At 30.3% G+C, this 24078-nt stretch overlaps 1 protein-coding gene across 1 annotated transcript; it reads right to left on the minus strand.

Moving 5' to 3' along the window:
- Nucleotides 1-350: 350 nt before the first annotated feature.
- MnM (myomesin and myosin binding protein) lies at nt 351-23936 on the minus strand. The gene is made up of 16 exons (XM_087168873.1): nt 23803-23936; nt 22616-22802; nt 20725-20887; nt 18318-18611; nt 18130-18238; nt 17320-17498; nt 15824-16111; nt 14483-14613; nt 11796-13742; nt 9325-9445; nt 7461-7587; nt 6549-6724; nt 5741-5837; nt 3703-3752; nt 1973-2189; nt 351-543 (listed from the first exon to the last, which is right to left on the minus strand). Exons 1-16 carry the CDS (start codon nt 23934-23936, stop codon nt 453-455), a joined length of 4311 nt encoding a protein of 1436 aa, XP_087024999.1. The 3' UTR covers nt 351-452.
- Nucleotides 23937-24078: the final 142 nt, after the last annotated feature.

Consider the following 24078-nt stretch of genomic DNA (forward strand, 5'->3'; position numbering starts at 1 on the left):
TTCATTTTTGACAAGAACTCTAAAACTTTATTAAGAGTGGTTATTTCGTATTGCCTTGTACTTCTTTGTATTCTCTCCTAAGAAAACAAGCGATTTTTTTCTGTGGGAGACGCACTACATACATTTTTGCTAAAAATATCAATTCTTAAATCGTTTTCTTTCCTAACTATTATTATAATCGTAAATTCTTGAAAGAACAGTAGTAATAGTAATTTTTCCTCATAAATTTAAGTGACTTTATGATAAACTCAATCAGTATTACGGTAAACTCAAATTACAAATTTCAAACTTCGAAGATTTATTTGAAATATTATTGACATAAGAAAAAAACTACTATAAGGAGCAAAATAAATTGAATACACTTTTTTTGTAACTTTATTAACTTTTTTTTCCACAAAAAGTATAAAATAAAGACATAAAAATTGGTCATAAAAATTCCAGATATATAAATGTCACCTTGATAGAAAATTCACTTGTTGTGATAAAACAGCTGGGCGACCCCAACCGTAACTGTTCCCTGCTGACACTCTAAATGCGTAAGAACTAAAAGAGAAAGAATCTATGTTGACACATCGAGATTGATTTATAAATTTTTATCGTTAATAAATAACATAATAATTCTGAATTTGCTTATTTCACACAAAAACTTTATGGGAAGGAATTCAAAAGAAACTTTTCATGAAATTTCATTGATTGTTGTATTCATTTCGAACGATGGTTAAAGAAAAAACGTTTATTAAATTTAAAGAAAACAAATATTCGACTATGATATACGATATCTTAGAAAGTTAAAGAAATAAAATAAGAAAAAAAGGTTAAAGAAAAAATTTTTTTAGCTTGATACACTTACAATAATAATCATTAGTAAAGCATTCTCCCTCAAAAGCTACATAGTGGTCTTAAAGGTATGTTTGGTAAGGCTCTATATTGCAAAAGGATGATGTCAATAAGATCAAAAGGATGGTGTCAATAAAATCAGCATAGCGCATTAGCCATCTTTACTTCCCGGAATAGCTGATGGGCTTTAAGTCGCCAGATTGAACCCTTTTCCATTACACTAATAGTGCTTATTTCCTTATCATCACGGCATAAATTTTTTTACGTTACGGAAGTGTTATTGATTAAATCCTATAACTTTTCGACAGAAGCCTATTCTTTTTCAAGTTGTAAATAAAAAATGAAGGATTATTTTGGCTCCGTGACCCTGAGGTATATTTATTATTGCGTAAAATTTATCAGAAATTTGTTCTTTAGAAATTAAAAACATAGTAAATAAACAAATAATGAAAGCTGAGGCTTTTCTATAAAATAGAATTTTAGAATTTATAAATTGAATTTTCCTTCTCCTGTGTTTTGTACGTGTTCTAAATAGGAAAAAATATTTAACATTTATAATAGAATATAAATGATAGCTGGTTTAATTTTGATTATCGTTTTTACTTGGCATTTCTGTTGTAAGAAATTATTTTAGATATCATAAAAAAGTAATGCATAAAAGCCATAATTTTTAATACTTAGTTAAATTCAACTTTTACTGCAAGTTAATTTTTGTTTGTTTCGCTGATTAGAGTTTCGTTTTAACTAATAAATTGCACAGTATGTGCAACATTACAGTCTGTACATTAACTTATTATTCGCAAAGTATTTGTATAGTCGTTTAACTTACTATTTGTACAGTATAGTTGATGCTAATGGAATAAAAAAAAACTATCTACATTTAAAAAAATATCATGTTTAAACGATATCAAAAGAAGATATCTAATGTTTGTTTATCAGTATTTTATATAAGTATATGATCCTTTTGAAGAAAAAGTACAATTTTTAGATAAAATCATCCTATAGTTTAAAGGTTTTAGTAGATCAATAAGCATATTCATAAACAAAAAAGGTATTAAAAAAACTATTGAAGACTGATTAAATTATATTTTCTATTTCGAATGAAATAATGAGATGAGACCAGAAAAATTCTTACCGTTTACACTTAAAGCCGTGAGCTGTGTATATAGTATTTCTCGTCTTGCCAACCTCTTTCCAGTGACTGCTGTTTAATAGTCTACTTTCAATAAGATATGTTAGACTGGATTTCTTTGTCAGATGACTCATAGGCGGAGACCAGGATAACATCACCCATGTTCGTCCTACGCTGAATATACTGAGGGTGCTAGGTGGACCCGGAATGTTGCTGACAGCTTCAATGAACAATCAACATATCACCCTTACAGTTGTTATTAATCATACTATAATAATTCGAGAACAGAATTATTCTACTGTTAACTTTATTATGTACAGAGGGTTCTACATTAGGCAGTTTTTCAAAATTTTATTGCATGAAAACAGTTAAGGTTAACAAAACAGTTCTTCAAAACTAAAGCAATTTCATATGACATGGAGTTAATGTTTCCTTCCAAAATTTAATCCTCCGGGATGTTTCCCAGACCGTCGCCAATAGCCCATTGTGCAGCTCTAGTGCGTCGTAAATTAAAAGGAAAAGGAACAACAAAAATCCTTCCAAAATTCTTAATTTAGTTAAAAAAGGTTTCCACAGATGGCGCTACAAAGAGTAATTTTGCAAATGAAGGAAAAACCTATTAAAAATACGACAACAGTTTTTTAAATTCTTCCAATGCATAAAAATTATTGTTTAAAACTCTTTCAATGTAACAAAATTTACAAAATGTCCACCATCAGGCAGAATTACATGTCGTAATTGGAGGACGAAATTTGAAAGCATCAAAACGCAACGCAAGGAACAGTTGAAGAGACTCAAAACTCCATCTTTTAGGAGAATTATAATCTTATATGTGGGACTTTTCTCTCATATAAATTTGCTGGAGTTTATTTTTTTGTAACTTTACATGTTTGTCTGTATTAAATTTTTGAAAACCATCAGTCTACTTTAGAACACTTTTTAAGTAATTAATCATTCGAATTAGTAATTTTAATTATCGTGCTTTGTGATAACTCATTTCAACATATAATTGATTGCTTAATATATAACTTCAATATATAATTAATTCAATAATAGTCATGCCATTGCGTGTTACATAAATGTACATTAACTTTAAAATATTATCAGAAAGAACTGAAAAACTGATTTGAGGCCTGATAGCGTAATCAGAAAATTACAATGATCACGATCGCGATCCACGACTGGACAGCAAATCAGATACGTAGTTCTTTGATCACGCTCTTCGATTGAGTAACGAACTCTCAACCCTCCTGCAACTGCATTTTATTTGTTAGTGTGTAACATCATGAAGAGATGTGTTTGTAAGATTCATTAACTTAAAAACACTTTTATGTAAATGCTCGGTGAATTCAGCATATGCTAATGAACGTACGATCATAGTATCCGGATTCATCAACTCACAACACTCTTGCATAAATGCTCAGCAGATTCAGCATTTATTAACGAACGTACGACCATTTAATCTCCCGATTCCAGTGTGGGATTCCGAATTCGTGGGATTTACGTTTCAAAAAATTCTGAGAAATAATGGTGTCTCTATTCTTAAATCATTAAACAGACGTCAAAACTTTTCACTAGCAAAATTATCTAGTCCAACTGAACCATTGGATAACGTATTATTTCCATTTTTTGTTTGTGAAGTTAAGAGTTTATTTCATCATTACTTTATAAAATGAAGAACCTAAAAGCCTTTTAATAAAGAGGTTTAAAAATTAAAAGGTTTCTAGATTTACCTTGATCCTTTGGAATTTTTGGATTTGGCATTTTCCCACAACAAATATCGCTGAAAATAAGAATATAAAAATTATTACTATTGTAAATTAAAAAAAAAGCATTTTAACGTTGATTTCAGCCTCAGTCAGAATTTTAATATTTACTTTAAATGATTTTTTTAACTAAATCAATAAACTTTTTCTTTCAATAATTAGGAGGATGACTTTCTTTTCGGTAGGAAAAGTGACAAGTGTAAAGCAAACAAAATTACATTTATAATCATTATAAACTATCTCAAAGGCATTTCGACATAATTTTTATTTAATCTGTTGTTACTATTCTTGTTAAATCCGAATGAGACATGTATTTTAAAGTTTTAAATCAGTGAAATGCATTAGCTGAAAATTTAATTTACTAACCCGTTAATTTTATTGATATTTAATGCGTGAAGTACAGTACACAAAAAATTGATCATCCTGAATAAGTTTTGATCTAATAATCGGATCTTCCCATTTTAGGACTCAATCCCAATGGTTGAAAGGGGTGACTTCAAAAATGCTAATTAATTAATACGGACTATATTTTAACTTACGAAATCCTATACAAAAACGTACTTTCTCTGAATAAACATACTTTTTTTTCAACGTAATCTGATTTCTGACTCTCAAAATACAAAGAATAGCCGCAATCTGGGAAATATGTTTTCGATAGTTTGGTCGGAAGAGCTATCTAAAGTTTGAGAGAGTTATCTAAACTTTAATGTTAATTTTACTTTTTGCGTATTTCGCCACATCACGAGAACTTTTTAAACAAATTAAGAAAAATTTGTGTACAATTTAAAAATTCGTTTATCTAAAGATAATTTCATGCAAAAAATAAATTTTAGTTAATATTTATTATTTTTTAATATTTTATTCAATAATACTCGAAAACATTTTGAATTGTAAAGTATGCAAATTTTTTCAACATTTTAAGTAATGTAATTTTGCATGGCAAAATCTAAATTTTGAGCAAAATTGGTCGAATAGTTCCTGAGAAATTAAATTTTAAATATATGCCTTTTTAAAAAAAAATTATTTCAAAGTATGTCCTAAATCTTTTAGCAGTCGTGTGGAAATAAAGTCAACTACCATCATTAAAAAATGAGTAAAACCGTCATTATCTTAATCTATCTTAATTGATAATCAAAAACCAAAAAAATTGCAAATTTGACTAAAAGTGCTTAAAATCTAAACATTTATATAAAGGTATAGATTTTATTGATTTGTTGATGAGTGATGAGGCTGAGTGATGAGTGATGTTGGCTTAGCTAATATTGTTATTTTGAAAAAAAGAATACCTGTAAGAAAATCGGAATAATAATTCAATATCTTCAGTTCACTCAACATTACCGAAGTTTTAATTTGTCCATTATGGTGGCAGAATTCAATTTTGAATGGAGGAAAAAAGTATCATCTGCCACATTATATAGCTCAATAAAAATTCCGGTGCTGTTCAGATGGCGTTGGTACAAATATTTTTATAGAGAAATAGCAACTTTTAAGCGATATTGTAGATCGATAAAAAATTCTATGTAGTATTAGAAGTATAAAACTTTCACAATTTTTGATCCATTTAGAAATCAGATGATATTTATACAGAGTTATAAAATTTTGAATACTTCTTTATGATCGTATTTGACAGCTTGAAACCGCTTACGCTAGAACATTTAATGGCGATACCACCATAATGTCTATTCCAATTAAGTCTATGCACAAATTGAGTTTTAGATCGTTATTTAAATCGTTAGGAAGCCATTTAGGATAGGCAGTTTTTTGCAAATGTTATTTGTATGTTGCACACCCATGAAACTTTTGCGTACGGCCTGAACTGGAATAGAATTTTATTTACATATATTAAATTACATTTTAAGACACAAATTTTTCAAAAGTTTTTCCCGCTTAACCGGAAAAAAAAAATCATTATAATTATAGATATACTAAGTATTCCTTAAAAAAAACCCTGCAATTTGCTGAAACAAATCAATTATTTAAGAGACATTATATATTATATACTCGCCTTTCACTGGATGATGAACTCTGATATCTTTCAAAGATGGATTTATTTTCTTGACAAGATTGATTTAGTTCAATATTTCGTAACGAAGACTTGTCTTCTGAAAAAAAAAATTTCATTGTGAAAATAAATGGAATATTGCAAATTCTATTATAAGGCAAAAACTTCTTTTCTCTGAATAAACCAATACAACTGTAAGCGAAATCTAACACCAATGTAATTTTCAACTTTTTATGAATTCGAGACTTGCAAGCGACGTCACGAGGGTCAACCTATCAGGTTCGACTCATCACTGGCAGTTATCCAATTAAATCTGACGATTGATTCATAGAGAAAAAATAATTATCTCCTTATAGCTGTAACGTTTACGCGCCATGCACAACCACGTAATTATACACTACCACGTGATTAATTGCAACGACCCAATTAAAAATAAAAAAATATTACTTCCCTTAACGTTTTTAATTAATTTTCGAAAGGTAGTTGAATTAATTACTAGTCTTTTTTTAAAAGTTAACTGATATTTATGATTCTTACTTCTTAATATTAGCTCAGAAATTTTTTTATTTGTATCCCTATACTTATTTAAAATCAAGTATATGTTTTCAGTGCTGAATCGAATGGCATTTATTTTTTAAAGTCAAAAACATTTTCCAAACCGTTTTTCTTTCGTGTGCATTCTACTTGCGCATTGTACAGGCATTTTTTTTTCTTTTTCGAAATCATGATGAATGGAATAATTTCTAAAATTTAATGTACATAAGGTTTATTTTCTGATTGGTAAATAAAAATTTTGGATAAATTAATGTACCTTTGACAGAAATTAGAACTGTTGATACAGCAGAACCAATTTCATTTTCTAAATAGCAAGAATATATAGCGCTATCTTGTTCATCCGCTCTGTGGATTTTAAGTCGGCATGCTCCTTTATGGTTGCTGTAAACATCCACTCGTAAATTTGTCTCTATCCTCTCAGCATTCTTAAACCTAAAAAGAGAAATAATGCATAAACTATTTTATTTTTAACATGTATAGTCGATATTAAGCCTAAAAATTCAGATTTTCACTTATTAGCCTGTGGCTGGTAGACACTCAGTAGCCACTTTTTCCTTTAACCTAATAAGTCGGAGACCGATATTTTTTGGTTCTTTTTATTTAATAGCCACTTTTTGCAAACTTATTTTTTGCTCAGATTAAATTATATATTTTTTAAAAACTATTTATATGGGAAATAATCCACGGCTATATTAAAAGTTAATTACAATAAAAATATAAATATGTGGCAAAATTTAGTTAAACATACTGACTTTAAAAGACTTTATTTAAAAACATTGGGGGAGGCAAAATATCTTTAACGAACTCTAACGAAATTATATGTTAAGGAACTCTCTTTTCAATGCATCTTTCCAACAAAAATTGATGGAATCTGAAGAATCAAAATTTTGAATGGAGACATTAAACATTTGAGAGAAAATTCTTTTTTCCAGAGCCTTTCAGCATGGATGTACTTTTTTCATTTAACAATTTTCCTAGGAAAAAAATTGACATAAGAAAGTCATCGGTTGTTTATTTAATTTAACTCGCCACTTTTTTTGTTGACTTGTCAGGTGGTGAGTGCTTATTTTCTGGTTTAGTCGATGTTTTTAATCAATGATGTTTCATCACATAATAACTGTTACGATAAAGTACTGTAATTAGGGTGAAAAATTCTCAACGTAATTACCAAATGACGTTCGGAACTGGTGTGCCAGTCATTTTCCATTCGAGAGAAACCGTTTCTCCCTCAGTGGCCGTCACATCATCAGGGCAGTCTAAAAATTTGGGCACCTCTGGGCTGTCTTCCCTTTCACCTTCATATTAGAATAATAACATTTTACATTTTTAAGTCAAAAACAAAAACACATATAATTACACCATATCAAAAAAATATAGACACTGAAATAAATATGGAAAAAGTAGAGGAAACTACTAACATTGAATTTATTCAGCTTATGCTTTGCTTTCTTATACGGATGTTACACGAGTCATATAAACATGGAGCTTTACATAAAATGTGAGCATCGTTTCTAGTCTTAAGGTGGTTGAAATTGAGAATGTTAAGGTTCTTCCCTAATTGATATGAATCCGAGAAAGTGAATTATCATGCTCCAGCTTTTCAGGAATGTTTGGCTCTATTTATAATTATGTATAAATTATACTTGTGCTATTGTAATGGGTATATCACACGTGAAAAAAATAAGAGCAATTGTAAACGTAACCTCCACTCTATACTCAATTGCCGATAGGGTTGCTCAATTGACAAACGTAATAGGGCTACCATTTTTTGTTACTCATCTTAACTTTCAGCTAATACTATTATTTTTTCATGTGATGCTATTATCTCATATTTTCTCAACGATGCTTGTAAAGAAGTAAAAGTAAATCGAAAATGTTCTAAAATTGATATCAGTTTAATTTTATGTATTAAATTAATTAATTTAATGTATTAACTTAAAATTTGATCCGATCATTCTGTGCATCAACGTGGCCACCATTATTTCTTTAAATGGATTTGTAGCTCACGAACTGGGAGAAAAGTTCTTTCGAATAGAAATAATGCGCGTGATTTGAAAGATGAATCTCAATGATAAAAATTCCTAGAATTTATTCCTTGATTACACACCATCTCGTACACATAACATAAGCGGAAGGATACAGTGGAAGTTTTCAAGATTCCGTACTTATATTAAGATCTCGTAAATAATGGCACTCATTTCATTGTTTGAAAGTTCTCATGGAAGTATTTTCCAGCTGCGGCACATAAATTCTATCTTGAAGGTTTTAAAATGTATGTTTGATTTTTGGTGCGAATTTTGCGTAAACCTAGCATAGTTAAATTTAACATTGTTTCAAGCTTGCATGGTTTGTTTATTAATGAGCGTTGTTGGAGTCTTGTGATAAAGGTTGCTGCTACATTAAAATCAACCTTACAAGTCTATCTGGAAATTTTTTTTCTATAACCGTCGTTTAACAGCCGACCCAATTTCATGGGTTTACGAGTATTAATGTTCAACTCCATAGCCTTGTAATTTTAAACCCAATACAGAAAACAAGGGAACTCTTGGATCGAGTATTGAGAGAAATTTGCCTTCGTGGAGGACTTTTCGATGGAATTAACCCGCATTTCCGTTACACGGAGAGAGAGATCACGAGAGCCTCCCACGGTTAGCCTGACGACAAGGGGGCTCTAACCCATGATCCGTCTATCACTGAGGATATTTCACATTAGCACTGTGGTCGGTGCAAGCCGGATGCGGAATTCGTATCGCCTCATTGGATCGCCTCCAGGTTCGCCTCATTGGAAGGCGAACGCTCTATCCCCTGAGCCATCGCGGCTCTTGAAACATTTATTGTGATAGAATTTATCTAGGCTACACAGCAAATCTTGCCATAGAAAAACCGTAGTAAATTTATAAACAGAAAAAAAACGTCAAATTATGCAGAATATTTACTTTGAATATGTGCGCAGTAATTAATAGAACGCAATGCTTGAATCAGAATAAGAATAGTTGTAAGATACTTAGGTCCGTTGTAAAATGAGATTTTACCTATTACTTGCAAATAAGCCTCCGTTTGTGCAGAACCGTGAGGATTGGTAGCTAAGCATATGTACTGTCCACTGTCGGTTGATTTAATGCTGTAAATATCAACATAAAAGCCAAACTCCATCTGTAATACAGAATACTTACTTTAATGGGAATTTTTTTTATGGGATACATCTTAATTTGAATAGTTTAATTAGTAAATTTAACAAACAGCATTGAGGAAAATACACGTACAATGCGTAAAATAAAAAACGGACTAACCTGAATGACGTTTGATCTAATGATCGGATCTTCACGTTCTATGACTCAGTCGTCTTAATAGTTCGATGGGATACCCCAAAATATGTTAATTAATGCAGACGATATTTTATGTTACGAAAACAGATACAAAAACATACTTTTTCTGAATTAGCGTACTTATTTTTTCGACTGAGTTTGATTTCTGACCCCTGAAATATATGGAATAGCCGTAAAATGGGAAATATGGTCCCAATAGTTTGGTCAGGAGAGCGGCCCTAAGTTTCCACCCCTTAATGTTAATTTTACTTTTTGCGAATACATATATCAAGAACTTTTTAAGCGAGTTGAAAAATTTTTGCTTACAAAAATAAATTTCGCTTAATGTGCTATGTAAAATACAACTTTTAGTAAATATTTATTAGTTTTTACTATTTTATTTAACAATAGTCAGAAACTATTTCAAATTGTGAGGTATACAATTTTTCATATCATTTTAAAGAGTAAAATTTTAAGTGACGAAATACAAAATTTGTGAGAAATCGGTCCATTAGTTCCTGCTAATTCAAATTTTAAAAATACGACTTTTTCATAATTCGATTTCTCAGGATCTATTGGTCTCATTTTGTTCAAGTTTTGTAACTTACTTTATAAGATTGCATTCTTAAAAATTAGGCACATATTTGTATATTTTACAACATAAAATTGTTCCGTTTTTATTGAATAAAATAGTAAAATTAATAATTATTAAAAATTATTTTTAATATGGAATTAGTTTTGGATAAACGAATTTTATGATTGTGAGCAAAAAGTGTTCAATTCGCTGGAAAAGTTCTCTAGATATGGGGAAATACACAAATTAAAATAACATTAAGGGGTCAAAACTTGTGACCAATCAGCTGTCCTGACCAAATTATGGGGACTATATTTCCCAGATTACGGCTGCCTTCTATGTTTCGGGGTCAAATATCCGAATTTGTAGTAAAAAAGGTATGTTTATCCGCAGAAAGTACTTTTTTGTGTCTGATTTCGTAACTTAAAATATCGTCTGCACTAATTAAGTAACATTTTCAAGGCTATACTCTCTTGAACCTTTAAGATTGAGTCTTAGAACGTAAAGATCTGATCATTAGATTAAAAGTTATTCACAATGTCCGGTTTTAGTTTTGCGTATGTGTACAATGTTTATCGTGAAATCAATCTATGCAGTCTATTTATCGGCCAATTATATCGTTTGGTACGTAATAACGTTTTGTTTGACACGTTATAGTAGAGTTACACGCTGGCATTAGAAATGAGCTTGGGCTCATTTTTTTCTGGTCCGAGGCCACTCGAGTTCGAAGTTTTCAAATTCGAGCCAACATACATCGGAAAACAGAGAGAAATTATATATATGTCTGATCATGCCGAGGCTGAAATGTAATATAACAGATAAGGCCCGAAATTTGCAAAGAGATAAATCCGAAACTTGCGAAGAGAAAGGCCAATTACTAAGACTACTTATTTAAAGATAAAACACTTCTTAGTTTTGAATATTTAATGTATTATATTTTTTACGTTTTTGTTTACGTAACTGTAAACTGTACCTAATAATAATATAAAACATACCAAATAATAATATATGACTGCACTAAAGGAATTATTGTATAGTCGTTTAATTTAAAAGTTGAAAGAAAGTGTATGAAAACTTTATCATTATTCAAAGCTCATTCGCCCCTGAATACTTCAGATAATGAACCCTAGCTTACGTTAGGCATTAAGATGGGCTGAGCCCGTTTTATCTCCAATCGGTATATAATCTATAGATCTTGGGAGACCCATCTTCTTTTACCATGGTTTTCATCTTTTTCGCCAACGACCATAGGGGTTGGTGAGTGGAGCCTTCAAGTCTTATTAAAACGGCAGGAAACTGTTTACATATTTAAAAAAATATATTCACTCTTTCAAACTACATGAAATTTCTAGATTACTGTTTATACAACGGAATATACTATATGTTTAATTAATGAAATTAAACTCGCCAACGCTTAAGCTATTAAAGAAACTTCGAGTTTTTGTCAAATAGAAGTTCTTTTTTTTTGATCTCCAGTGTGGAAACAGACAAAGTACATATTAAAATAGGACTTTATTTTTTTATATTTTGTTAAAAAATATCTCTGTTTAAAATTGTCCTATTTAGATTTTAAAAACCATTTTACCTTGTAAAATCTTTAGCATTCCTAGTTTGATTAACTTACCAAATCATTAAAGATGTATCGAGATTTTTCTTTCAACAACTTTCCATTTTTGAGCCAAACAACATCTGGGGCTGGATCACCTGTTATTGAGCAATATAGTCTTGCACGCGAACCCCTCTGTACCACTTTATTTTGCAAGTGAGTTATAATTTTCGGAGGATAAGACTCCAGCTTGGGTTCCTCAGTTTTCATATCACATACATCTTCAGAAAAGTCGATTAGATCAATTGCTTTTGTCTTGCGCTCATCCGTCAAGGCAACGTCTTTTTCAATGGTATTGCCATTAAGACTCTGGTGAATTTCGTGAACAACTTGTAAATCCTTCTCTAAGGAATCCAATTCTTCGTGCAGAATATTCTCTAACGATTCAATCTGTTGCGCTTTTTGTGAGAAACTCTTCTCCACTTGTTCGGCAATAAGTAATAATTCTTCAAAGCTTTTGCCTTTCAAGGAAACTCCTTGCGCTAGCGTAGGGGAATGGTCTTCTTCGGTTTCCTTAAATTCAACTGTTTCAGTTTTGAAAGTGTCTGGAAGGGAAGAATTTGGAGATATAAATGGTAACCAGCTAGGAGTATCATATATATAGTCATCAGAAATAAGAAGATCGTCCATATCAAACTTGGTATCCTCTTCATCAATATATTTGTTAGTATCTAGTGAAATTAACCTGGACTTTTCAGCACTAAGTAAGCTTGAAGCAGACTTTTCCAAAATATCTGTTTCAAACGCATCTAAGACATAATTGCCTTCAAGTGCATCATCGAGTCCTAATTCCCTTATATAGGAAGAATTAAGTTCATCGGATGTTTTACGCAAACGTCCAAAAGCTTCTGATTCATTGTTTGCAGTAGTTGAATAGGCACGTGTTTTTGTTGGTATAGTGTGGCTTTTTTGCTTAAAGGGCAACACACTTAAAGCCATTTTACAATTCATTAATGGAATGGGGGTTAGAGTTGCTAACGTTTCATAATCATCTAAGGGGTGCACAGTTGGACACATTTTGTAGTATTGCTCACTATTTTCATTTATAAAATCGTGAACACTTTCAAAAATTTGTGTATCATTTATCAAAATTGGTCTAAAGCAGTCCCAAGTCACCGAGACTTTCAAATGATTCAAATGACTCTGGAATGATTTACAAGTTTCGAGGTCTTCAGGTTGAAAAACTATAATAGCAAGATTAACTTCTTCTACTACAGAACATATAGCAAATTCGATTTGTGACGTTATCAAATCAGTAAACTTGGTTGAAAGGGATGGTAAAATTAACCATTTTGTTCTACTTGTCACCTCATCTATAGTAATAAAATTGGCAAGATTTAGATAAATACAACTGAATGCTTCAAATATTTCTACTGAAACATCAATCATATTCCATTGCCTGGTACATTTATGAGTTAGTGGCTTATTCTCGAAAAATACATCTTTTTCCAAGGAAATAATTTCTAACCAAGTTAAATAAAATTCGTTATAATCCATTGTATATGTACCGTTTTTATAATCTACACTCTTTTCTTCCATAGTTATCAGTAAACCTTCAGTAAAAGAATCTAACATATCTTCAGTTGCATGGCAGATTAATTTGTTTGATGTAGATAGTTCGGTGTCGTTTGGAATGATATGACTTATGAAATCAGTGGTAATTTCACCCGGAGAACAGTTATCGAAATTGTTTTCTCTTGTGGAACCTTTTCTTACTGCCAAATCAGCCTGATTTGCTTGATTGAGGTCTGCCAGGAATCCATGCTCGTATTCAATTTGTTTGTCAATTTTATCATCAACCAAATTCATTGTTCTCGAATATTTTCTCTCCTCGCTTGGTGCGCTGATGCCAAAAACGTTGATAGATTTTACTCTAAAGTAACAACCTTCAGTTTCTTCAAAGATTCCGAGATTTAAATACGTGTTGCGGGAGGTGGCTAGCTTGAACCAGTTGATATCTTCCTCCTAAAAGGAAATGAAAGTTCTGAAATAGACATCAGAGTTGATTTTTATGGTAATTTTATTCATTCAGAATAACCAGTTCAAAGTTGATCATGCATACTATTGATAAACCATAAACCTGTATAAAATCTGGCCCAAACTGGCTACGTAATATGAATGGAATTTGAACCATATTCTGGTTTACTGGCATAAATATCTCAGAAAGTTGAGAAACGGATTTTTTATTTGATATAACTTACTGGAATTTTAAAAAATGCGCAGCTTCTTTTTATGAAAACAAAATTTTAAAACAAATCTGATTATGAAAGATGAATAATCTGATGAAATAATTACTTTTTAGGTTAAATAACAATAAAAGAGAAACTCTTAAATTTTGCATTCAAAATATTTCAACCACTTAACACAAAATTTAAAAATTATTATCCGAAATTTTAGAAATATCATTAAAATTATAAAATCATAAAATAAACTTTTAAAAAAATGACACATTAGTTCAATCAAATTAAATTTCGTAAAATAATATATGGTAATAAGATATGGCATTGATTATTATATGGCATTGCATAAATACATGGTAATATTATGACGTGTAGTAACATGCATTGCATAAATATAAGAAAAATATAAGACATGTATTGCATAAATATCAGACAAATGTATGACATGTATTGCAAAAACATATGACAATATTTAAAAACAGTTCCTTGGTATTGTTATTGTTTTTTTCCATCTCTTTCTCTTACCATTCTTTTTTCCACAATGTAATTGAATATCTCACTTCCTCCATCGTAAGAGGGTGGATTCCATTTTATAACTACACCTTCATCTTCATCAAAATCAAAGATAAGGCCGTCTTTTATGGGATCTGGTGGACCTGGAATAGCATACATTTATTTATTTCAATTCAGACAAGCTGGAATGTACAAATTCGAAGAGTTGAAAATATAAATAAAATAATGAGTTCATCAATCATTAAACTGCTATTTTTTTTTTTTTATTTTTACAATCAAATGTGATAAACAATTATTGAAAATATCGATTTTTTAATCGCAAGTTTCTTGTCACATTTTCATAATGACAGTGTTTGTATTATTAAAATTACATTTGACAGAGAATAGGGAAATTTTTTTAAATTAATTTTCTTATAATTTGGCTAGTTAGTGAAAATTGTAACATAAAGTTCCTATAACCTAAGCATTTCGAAGCATAAATGTGAACAATTTTTATTTAAAATAGTTTTTAATATGATTATCATTGTAATTAAATTAAAAACCTACTTCAAATATCTGGCTATAAGGTTATGAACAGAAATGACATTTTAAAGATCCAAATTTAGCTATTAGTTCTAATATTTATGTTAAAAAATTAATGTTTTTAATGAGTGTAATTGAGCGCAGGGGATTTAACGTTCATCTTCCAATTAGAATCCCCGCAGTGGCTGGTTGATACGAATTCTGCCTCCGGCTCGCATCGACCACAGTGCTGACGTAAATTTTCAGTGGTAGACGGATCATGGGTCAAACTCCTATTATTACCGGGCTAACTGTGGGTGGGTTTCGTCGTTTTTCTCTCCATGTAACGTGATCGTGGGTTTATTCCTTAAAAAATCCTCTATGAAGATTAGTTTGTCCCAATGCTTAATCCAAGGGTTCTCTTGTCTTCTAGGTTGGGTTCGCAATTACAAGGCTGCGAGTTGAACATTGATAGTCGTAAACTCAGAATTGGGTAGGCTTTTCAACCCCGGTTTTAAAATGAAATATTAAATTAGTGTGATTGAAAAGACTGCAGTTTATTTATTTTATTATTTTTCTTTTTGTTGAAAAAAAGGGAAAAAAAAAGCTTTGTAAGAAACCAAACTGAATAAAGGCAAATGCCATAAGTACCTTACATTCTTGAAAATGCCCCCTGTTTCTGAACAGCTTGTAACATTGTACTATTTTATAGAGACTTTTTTTTATTTTAAAGAAAATACTTTTTTTTTTTAAGTTGTATGGTTTGATGTACAGAAATTTGTGAAATTTAGTTATACTTAAATGAAATCTGTTAGCATGGCGAGAAATAATATTAGCAAACATAATGCGTACCAGACACAGTAACTTTAACGGTTAGATGATCTTCACCCACTTCGTTAGTTGCAAGAAATTTATAATTTCCTGAGTGATTCCTGGTTACATCTCTCTTTTTTAATTCGAAAGATTCGTGATCTCTGATGACTTCAAACTCATCACTGGTGCTCACGACTTCTTCATTGAGAAACCATTCCACTTTTGGTAGAGGTGTCCCAAGCACTGTTATGCGAATTCTCAATGTGTCATCCATGTCGTAAGTTAGTCCCTCTCTATAAGATGGTGGACAACTGATTCGAGGTGGACCTAAAATGGAAGAAAGTAATCACGTTTGGGAAATTTGGCAAGCTTCATTCGAATGATTAGATTAGAATATTAAAGTCTAAAATGTTTGAAGATATTAGGGTACCCGAAGTGTCACTCATCAATTGGGCTGACTTCTTTTTTTCGCAGATAGTTTTTACCCATTGGCCAAATGGGTGTTGTTTTGGGTTTGATGGCGTGCGCACTTTATTTGGAAGTCATCACACTTTTCAACTGTGTTCAAGAGTAATAGTAAACAGTGCGCATGCGTCGTCATAGCATGCGTTGCTATGTCAACTGATGCTGCTTGATAATTTTTTTAGAATTCCTTTTTTTTCACTTTTAATTTTATTATGCATTAAGTTGCTGAGTTTATTTTTGAGATATGGGACCAGAGAGATCCCAAATACTTTTTGAGTTGCGAATAAAAGAGAATTTCATCATTTGAACAATATATTTTAGTTTCTGAAATCATGCGTGATTTTATTTCTGTTTTAAAAACAAATTATTAAAATATAAATAATCAAAATATACAATTTTGTTCTTAAATAAGTCGCTAACTTTAATTCGATTCAGAGATGAAAAACATTATTGGCTGAAAATGATTACTTCAAGATTTTCCTCCCTAACCGAAAACTTAACTTAAACTATAAAATTAGAATAAAAATTCTGTTATTTTGAGAGATAAATTGAAAAACTCTTGTATAGTTATGCATTTCACAAATATTTCTTTTTAAACAATTTATTCTATAAACAGTTCTTTCTCCTCTTATCATCTCAATTATCTTTCAAAACTATTTTTAATAAGTATCTTAAATTTGATTTTTTTCTATTTCATTACCTATTAAGATTCTTCGCGAATTGTTTCCCTCAAAATAACATTTTCATTAATTTTTTTATTCATTTTTTTTGAAAAAGTAAAGACATTTACATTTTATTTTTTAAATAAAAGTTTTTTAGTATATTTTAGGATGTCGGAATATAAAAGAAGCACTACTATGTATGACTTTTTATTTAGTTCAGTTTTGTTGAATTATGAATATTTCTTCTAGTATCTTTACATTTGTAAATAAAATTTACAAAGATATATTTATTACAAAATTTAGTTTACTTGTAAGAAAAATGTACCAATTAAATTTATTAAAATGTTTTAATCGTTTCGTTTAATTAAAGTAGATAAAGTAGGTTGAGTTAAATAAGGAAAAGATTACTGAGAATTTTAATCTTCGCTTCTGAAGTGATTTCTCCAGCAGAATTTTTCAAAATGCATTGAATAATAACATCATCGTCATCAGATTCTACTTCCTGTAGTTTCAGTTCTGACTTTAAACCTGCTTCGCTTTTTATTGTGGAAAAAGAACTCTCTCGTACGCGTATTCCATCTTTTGTCCTGCAAAGATTGATTATTAATTATGTATGAGCAAAGCTATGAAAAAATTTATATCAAAAACTTTCAAAGGAAGTATACACAGTATATACAAAATCAGTAGTGTAAAAATACGAAAATTTTAAAATCTATGCATAATTTTCTACCCAGAAGTTTTTTTTTTTTTTGTATTTTTCATGCTTTAAAAATAAAATTATAAATATTTTTTTATCTAATGTAAAGTTTCATATACTGTAAAAAATAACTGTAAATTATGCAGAAATTTTTTTTTTACAGGAAAAACTGTTTAAAGAAAAATTCCTGTTTTTTCACTGACTTTCTGTGTATATTTGACGGTGTAAAGATGTTTTTAACATAGCAGTTTCTCTCAGTTTTTCACCCTAATCATAAGCAAATTTAAAATGTCAATTCAAATTCTGATTTTTGCTACGCAAGTTTTGCTTACTGTAAAAGAACTTTATCCTTTTTTTTCAAATCATTTTAAGATTATTTGCAATGATTATTCGCAATATTCATTGCATTGTTCTTTTTTGAGAAATTGAAAATTTTAATTAATTATTGATCTTGAAACATTATTAACCCTATCTTCCATTTTATTATCAGGATAAGATTTGAATAAGGTTTTTTTTTTTACCATATCACTTGAATAGGAGGAGTACCAGTAAATTCACACACAAACACTGCTAAGCCATTCTGTTCCACGAAACAGTCAGCGATTGGAATGATTATTACAGGTTGTTCACCTACAAGGGGATCAGAATTTAAAAAAATTTTTCAATATTCAAATGCAAACACTTTTATTGTCTATTTTTTAGTACTTACATATCGTTTCCGTTAAATAAATTGTCTCAGTTTCTTCGCTTGGCTTACTCACACTGTGCACATTCTCGCTGCTGACGCGAAAGGTGTATTCTCTGTTTGAAGTTAAGCCTGTCACAAGATACGACGTTCTAGTTATGATTTCTTTATTGCATTGTATCCACATGCCGTACTTGGGTTCGAATCTCTCTATTATGTAGTTGAGGTCTTCATTAACAGTTGGAACGGTCCACTGTAGATACGCCGAATCATTATCGTGTATATCAACTGAAGGTTTTGATGGAGTTGGAGGTTTTTCTAATCGATGAAATAGTAGAAGTAAAGATAAAATATACATAAAAAAATTAAAATTCAAACAATTTTTAATGTAATGCATCTAATTTAGTTAAAAAATTTATAAGTAATTTTTTTTTAAATTCTAAAAAAGTACAATCGACAAAAAAATTAACGTATTTTTTAAATTTTTTATTATTTTTTTACTACTTTAAGGTTGCTATTTGATTAAAAACTTTATTCTCTTCAAACATACATAAATAGGAAATAACAGTCGACGTGTCTCAAGCACTTTAATATTTCAAATCACTTTTTATTTTCATTAACGTCTGGTAAGTCTTGAAAATGGACGTCTGCTTTCGAAAAACGGAAGCAACCCGACTGTTATTTCCTATTCATATATTTTTGAAGTGAATGAATCAAGTCATACCGCTTCAGTTTCTTGGTCCTGTTTTTTAAAATATTTTAAGGGTGTTTATCAAAGCACTTTCACCCCAAAAACTAAATAGTTGTTGTAAAAAAAGTTGTAGTGAAAGTGAAGATAAAGATTTTTAAGCCAAGCTATAATTTTAATCTATAGAAGAAGGCGTTGTACCTTGGGACAGTTTGAGAACAATATTTTTATTTTAACTTGGAATTTTTGCTTGGATTAAAGATTTTTTAAAGAATCTATACCACTTCAAAATTAATACTATTTTACTTTATAAGGAAGTAATAAATTATTTTTTACACCCTTGCAAAGTATCTCAATTTGCAACACCATGTTGTACCTTAGAATGCAGGTTATTGTACCTTGGTACTAAATTCAAAATAAATAAAATCTAGTAAATAAATCTTATTTAATGATTATAACATTTAAAACGTTATGGAAAAAAGGTCTTTATCTATCAGATTAGTCCACGGTTATGGCAAATGCACTGAAATTCACAGGGAACTTGAGTGAGTGCTTTTTCCGCACTGAAGACCTTGTTTCTGAGGGTGAAGGCAATTTACATATTATTTCAACTTCATCTATTTCATTAACAGTTTCATTTCTTGAAATGAAAGTGTTCGTTCCCGTTTTGATAAGCACAAGATTCCGTTCGTTCCCGTTTTAACAATTTAGTCTCATGGTGTATAACACATTGAAAAAAAAAACATGCATGTAAAAGCGTTTGCCGTTAGTGGTTCAGATTAACTAACCGTAGTAGAACCCAATTAAAAGTTCAATACACTATCTTAATTTTAAAAAATAATAAATTAGTAGAAATAGAAGAATAAATAAATGAAATAATAATAATTTACTTTCCGATGAAATTTTTTTATTTTTATTTTCTAGCTCCCACAAATTTCACTTTAAAGTTGCTAGCTAACATACGCTAACTCTTGGTGCTAAGTAATACCTCCTAGAAAAGAGAAGGCCTCAGCTAGAGTTGCCATAAACAAGAAATTTGATCCTTTAGTAGTCAAAACGTAATGACATCCTTCGCAATAACCACCACTGCGCAGCTTAGTAGCCCGAACGTTGTGACATCTTTATAATTTTCATCTACTGCACAGTTTATGTTAGTTACGTCAGACTACTAAATTGATCCGTGCTGAGGCCTTCTTTCTTCCAGGAAGTGTTGGTCTAAGGGACCAATTATGTCAGGTCAGTTTTGTTACTCTCCAGTTGATGGCAGGGCTATGCTGTTAGTCAGAAGGTACAACGCTCTCCCCTATCTTATTGTAAAAATTTATCTGAATCTTGTGACCAACAAAGAGATTAATAATAAAAGTTTTTAAAAATCAAAAATTCGGCAAATTTTTCCTACCTGGAGGAAAATCTCTAAAATAAGCAAATAATTGTTAAATTGTGAAAATTGTTACGAAACCAGGCATTGCAGTGCTAAAATAACTTTTTGAATCGCAAAATAATTAAATCACAAACGCTCCCCCCCCCCAAAACTGTGACTCTAAATGTTCATATTTTTTACCATTTTAGTAATTAGTATAGAATGTGCAAATAATAGATGGGCTAAAATTAATCCTACAGTCGTAAATAACTATTACAATTTCACAGTAGTCATAAAAAAATGCGTATAATTTACTGATAAACTTTATTTCATGCAAATAAGAGAGCTTCCGAAAAACAGTTTTAATGAAAATTCGAACTTACTACTAGCAGCTTTAATTCGGACCAGAGTTTTGTTCAACAAGCCTTCGCTCCGTCCAGCCACATTCTGAGCGTACACCCGAAACTGATAAATATGCGATGTTTCCAAACCAGTGACATCATATTCGGTATTTTGTCCATCTGACCAAAAATTTATTTTTCTTACCTTAAAAACCAAAAATAGTTTAACACCTATATTAGAATACAACATAAGACAGCCTGTTTTATTCTAAACGAAATCTAATTGTAATTAGGTTTGATTTGATTGTTTAAATGCTTAAACTTTATGTTATGGAATTTTTTAAAATCTAAAAATTCACTACCACTTTTATTTGATAGAAGATGAATTTTCAATGTCCACGAAAATGTAGTAAACATAAAATTATTTTAATTATAACTTAAATAACAAATCAAAGATAATTTAAATTAAAATCACAGCATTTTAAACGATATCAAAATAAAATAAATGGTTTTAAACATTACGTACTTTAGCTGTAAGGAGGAAAAGTTTCAATTTTTACTGACCTAAAATAAAAAATAAATGGCAGGTTACTTTCCAAAAACCTCCCCGTGACCAGCAGAAACCACTCGCTGTCTTTTGTTAGCATCCGATGATTTTCGTATTAGGTTTGGTATCATTTATCATTATATCAATTATCATTGTCATCAATTATCATTTATCATTCTATCAATTATCATTCATTATGATATCAACTCGGAACATTTTCACCTTTTGAGTTCACTTAAACTTAGCTTCAAATTTTTCATTTCCTTTTTCTCTTCTTTAAAAGTTGTGTGTCTGTTAATCTTTTTTTGTCGAAAAGTGCTAGAAATTTTATTTGGCGATAAATTTTGCGAGAAAATAATTATAACTTGTATAACTACTGGTGCAAAAATCAAAGAATCAGCCTAACTAAAGCCCAAAAAATCAAAGAAGTAGCCCAACTAAAACATTCCTGATTTATTAAAACATATAAATTGCAATATAACTTGCAGTTTTCTGATCTTTCAGAAAATGGTGTAAAATAACAAAACTGTGCACAGTTTTGAAAATAGTGTTCTAATAACTATCGTGAAAATAGCCAGTGTCTTAATAAAATCATAGAAATAAACACGTTTAAGAGAATGCTGCAGCTTACAACTAGATACCTGTAAGTGACGTCATCGTAGGTAAATCATGGCATTTGTCGATTCAGAAGCCAATCAGGTTTGACAGACTTGCGTGACGTCATTTACAGATATCCAATTATATCTCATTTAATTAGCGTGGTTAGGCATAATCACTTCTTCTCGAGTTGCGAGTACCAAGGTTGTTAATCAAATTTCTTAATGTTTGTTCGACATTAAATAATATAAACATTTGATGATTAGCACTTACTACTTATTATCACACACTTTTTTTAACGAACTCTATACGTTGAGAAAATTTTGAAAGTTTGTCAGTTTGAATTGGTGATAGTAGTTTTCATTTATACTTGTTTTTTTTAAATTCAAATATTGAAGACATAAATTTTTAAAATGAATACTGCAGATTATAAGCACATATTTAAATAATCTAGGAGCTAATTCGTTTTTGTTTGAATAAAAGAAAGGAATTACGATTCTATACACATTAAATTTATCTAAATATTTTGTCCATTTTATCTGTAGCGAACGAAGACTAGAATTATTATAAATGACGGCGGTGTAACATACTACTTCATTTAATGCGTCGATTAAAATTTCGTTTTTAAATGCGATTGTTTCACCATCTTTTAAACCGGTACGAGAAAAATTCAGCCCTCTCCCGAGTTATGTTAGCCTTGATTATATGGTATTTTCTCTTAGCTTTTTTAAATGAGGAAATTTGTTAGTTTATTTACCATAAAAATATATAAACATCTTTCATACATACATCCATATGAAGAACGTCCTTTGCTTCGATAACATATCCTAATATCGGTCCACCGTAATCTTCAAGAGGTGGCTTCCATGATAGGTGAACTGAATCAGCCTGAATATTACTAATCACAAGAGGACCTTCAGGACGACTTGGTTCACAAATGATTCCTTTTGAAATAAAAATTATTCCAATGATTTTACTCAACGATTATCTTAACTGGGTTTTTTTTAACTAACTAACTTCATGCTTTACTTTGAATAATCAGAGGGACGAACCAAGATTTTTTTAATGGTAATCAAATTTTGAATCTAACTCTTGCTGAAAAAAAAAATTATAACTTTAGCTCATTTTGAGTATAACATGTAAATGAACTCGTTATGTATTTAAGTTTCGATAAATCATACTCATGTGGTAAAAAGTACCAAAAGAAAAATTCGATTAAAATGATGAATTTTAATTAGATGTTTTGAAATTATTAAAGTAATATATCTGGACCAATATAGTTATTCTCGCTAAATTTATAATGAGCTGGCTGTATTTTGTAATGAATGTCTGTGCACTGGAAAATTATTATTGTTCAATCTATTAGTTGAATTTGAGAAAAAAATACAGTCAGACTTGAAAAATTCGCCCTAAACAATTCAATATATTACAGTCTCAAATTATATATAGTCGCTATAGAGACAAATAGAAAATAAAATTCCATGATCAAATATTAAATTCAAATTTATCTTAGAATGCTATATTTGAGAATTAAAATCAAATATTAAATTTTCTTTAAAATTAAAATCAAAGCTTTATTATTAATTACAAGAAAACGAAACAAATATTGTTTATTGCTTTATCGAAGGCAATTTTTGTGTCATTCCCACAAATGTTACGAAAAGATCTTTATAGTTAAACAACGCCAGAGTAAAAGAGACTGAGAGAATATTTGGAGCACGCACACAAAAACTTAAGACCGCATAAAATCAGCCACATGAACCACCCAAAGATCAAAAGAATAACTGAAAAAAAAAATTTTTTTTTTAACCCGTAGTGACACAACATCTCCTAGGAGAAAGAAGGCCTCAGCACAGATCAATTCAGTAGACCGACGTAACGAACATAAATTTCTCAGTGGATGAAAATAATAAAGATGTCGCTAAGTTCGGGCTACAAAACTGCGTAGTAGTGGTTAATACGAAAGAGGTCACTACGTTTCGACTACTAAAGGATCAAATTTCTTGTTTACGGCAATCCGTGCGGAGGTCTTCTCTTTTCTAGGAGGTATTGAGTGATATTGGTTTCTTTGCTGAAGAGGTGTGCCCAAGTCTTTTTTCTTAGGAGGCATGCAATTCAGAATACAGTAAAAGGGGATCTTGAATTTTTCCCAATAATATTAGTTCCAAATAATATTAATTTTAATATGGTTAATTTAAATACAGTTATATCAGCTTCTTTAACAGCTAAAAAATATAAGCTAAGTTTTATTT

The sequence above is a fragment of the Parasteatoda tepidariorum genome, chromosome 7, assembly GCF_982258835.1.
Source record: "Parasteatoda tepidariorum strain Cologne lab strain chromosome 7, Ptep-v5.0, whole genome shotgun sequence".
In the NCBI taxonomy this organism is placed as follows: Eukaryota; Metazoa; Arthropoda; class Arachnida; order Araneae; family Theridiidae; genus Parasteatoda; species Parasteatoda tepidariorum.

Coding starts and splice junctions, on each gene's coding strand:
- MnM (XM_087168873.1), bottom strand. CDS start 23,936: ATGCCTCCTAAGAAAAAAGACTTGGGCACACCTCTTCAGCAAAGAAAC. Junction 18,612..20,724: donor CCGAATTAAAGCTGCTAGTA/GTAAGTTCGAAT, acceptor TTCATCGATTAG/AAAAACCTCCAACTCCATCA. Junction 5,838..6,548: donor AGTTCTAATTTCTGTCAAAG/GTACATTAATTT, acceptor TTTTTTTTTCAG/AAGACAAGTCTTCGTTACGA.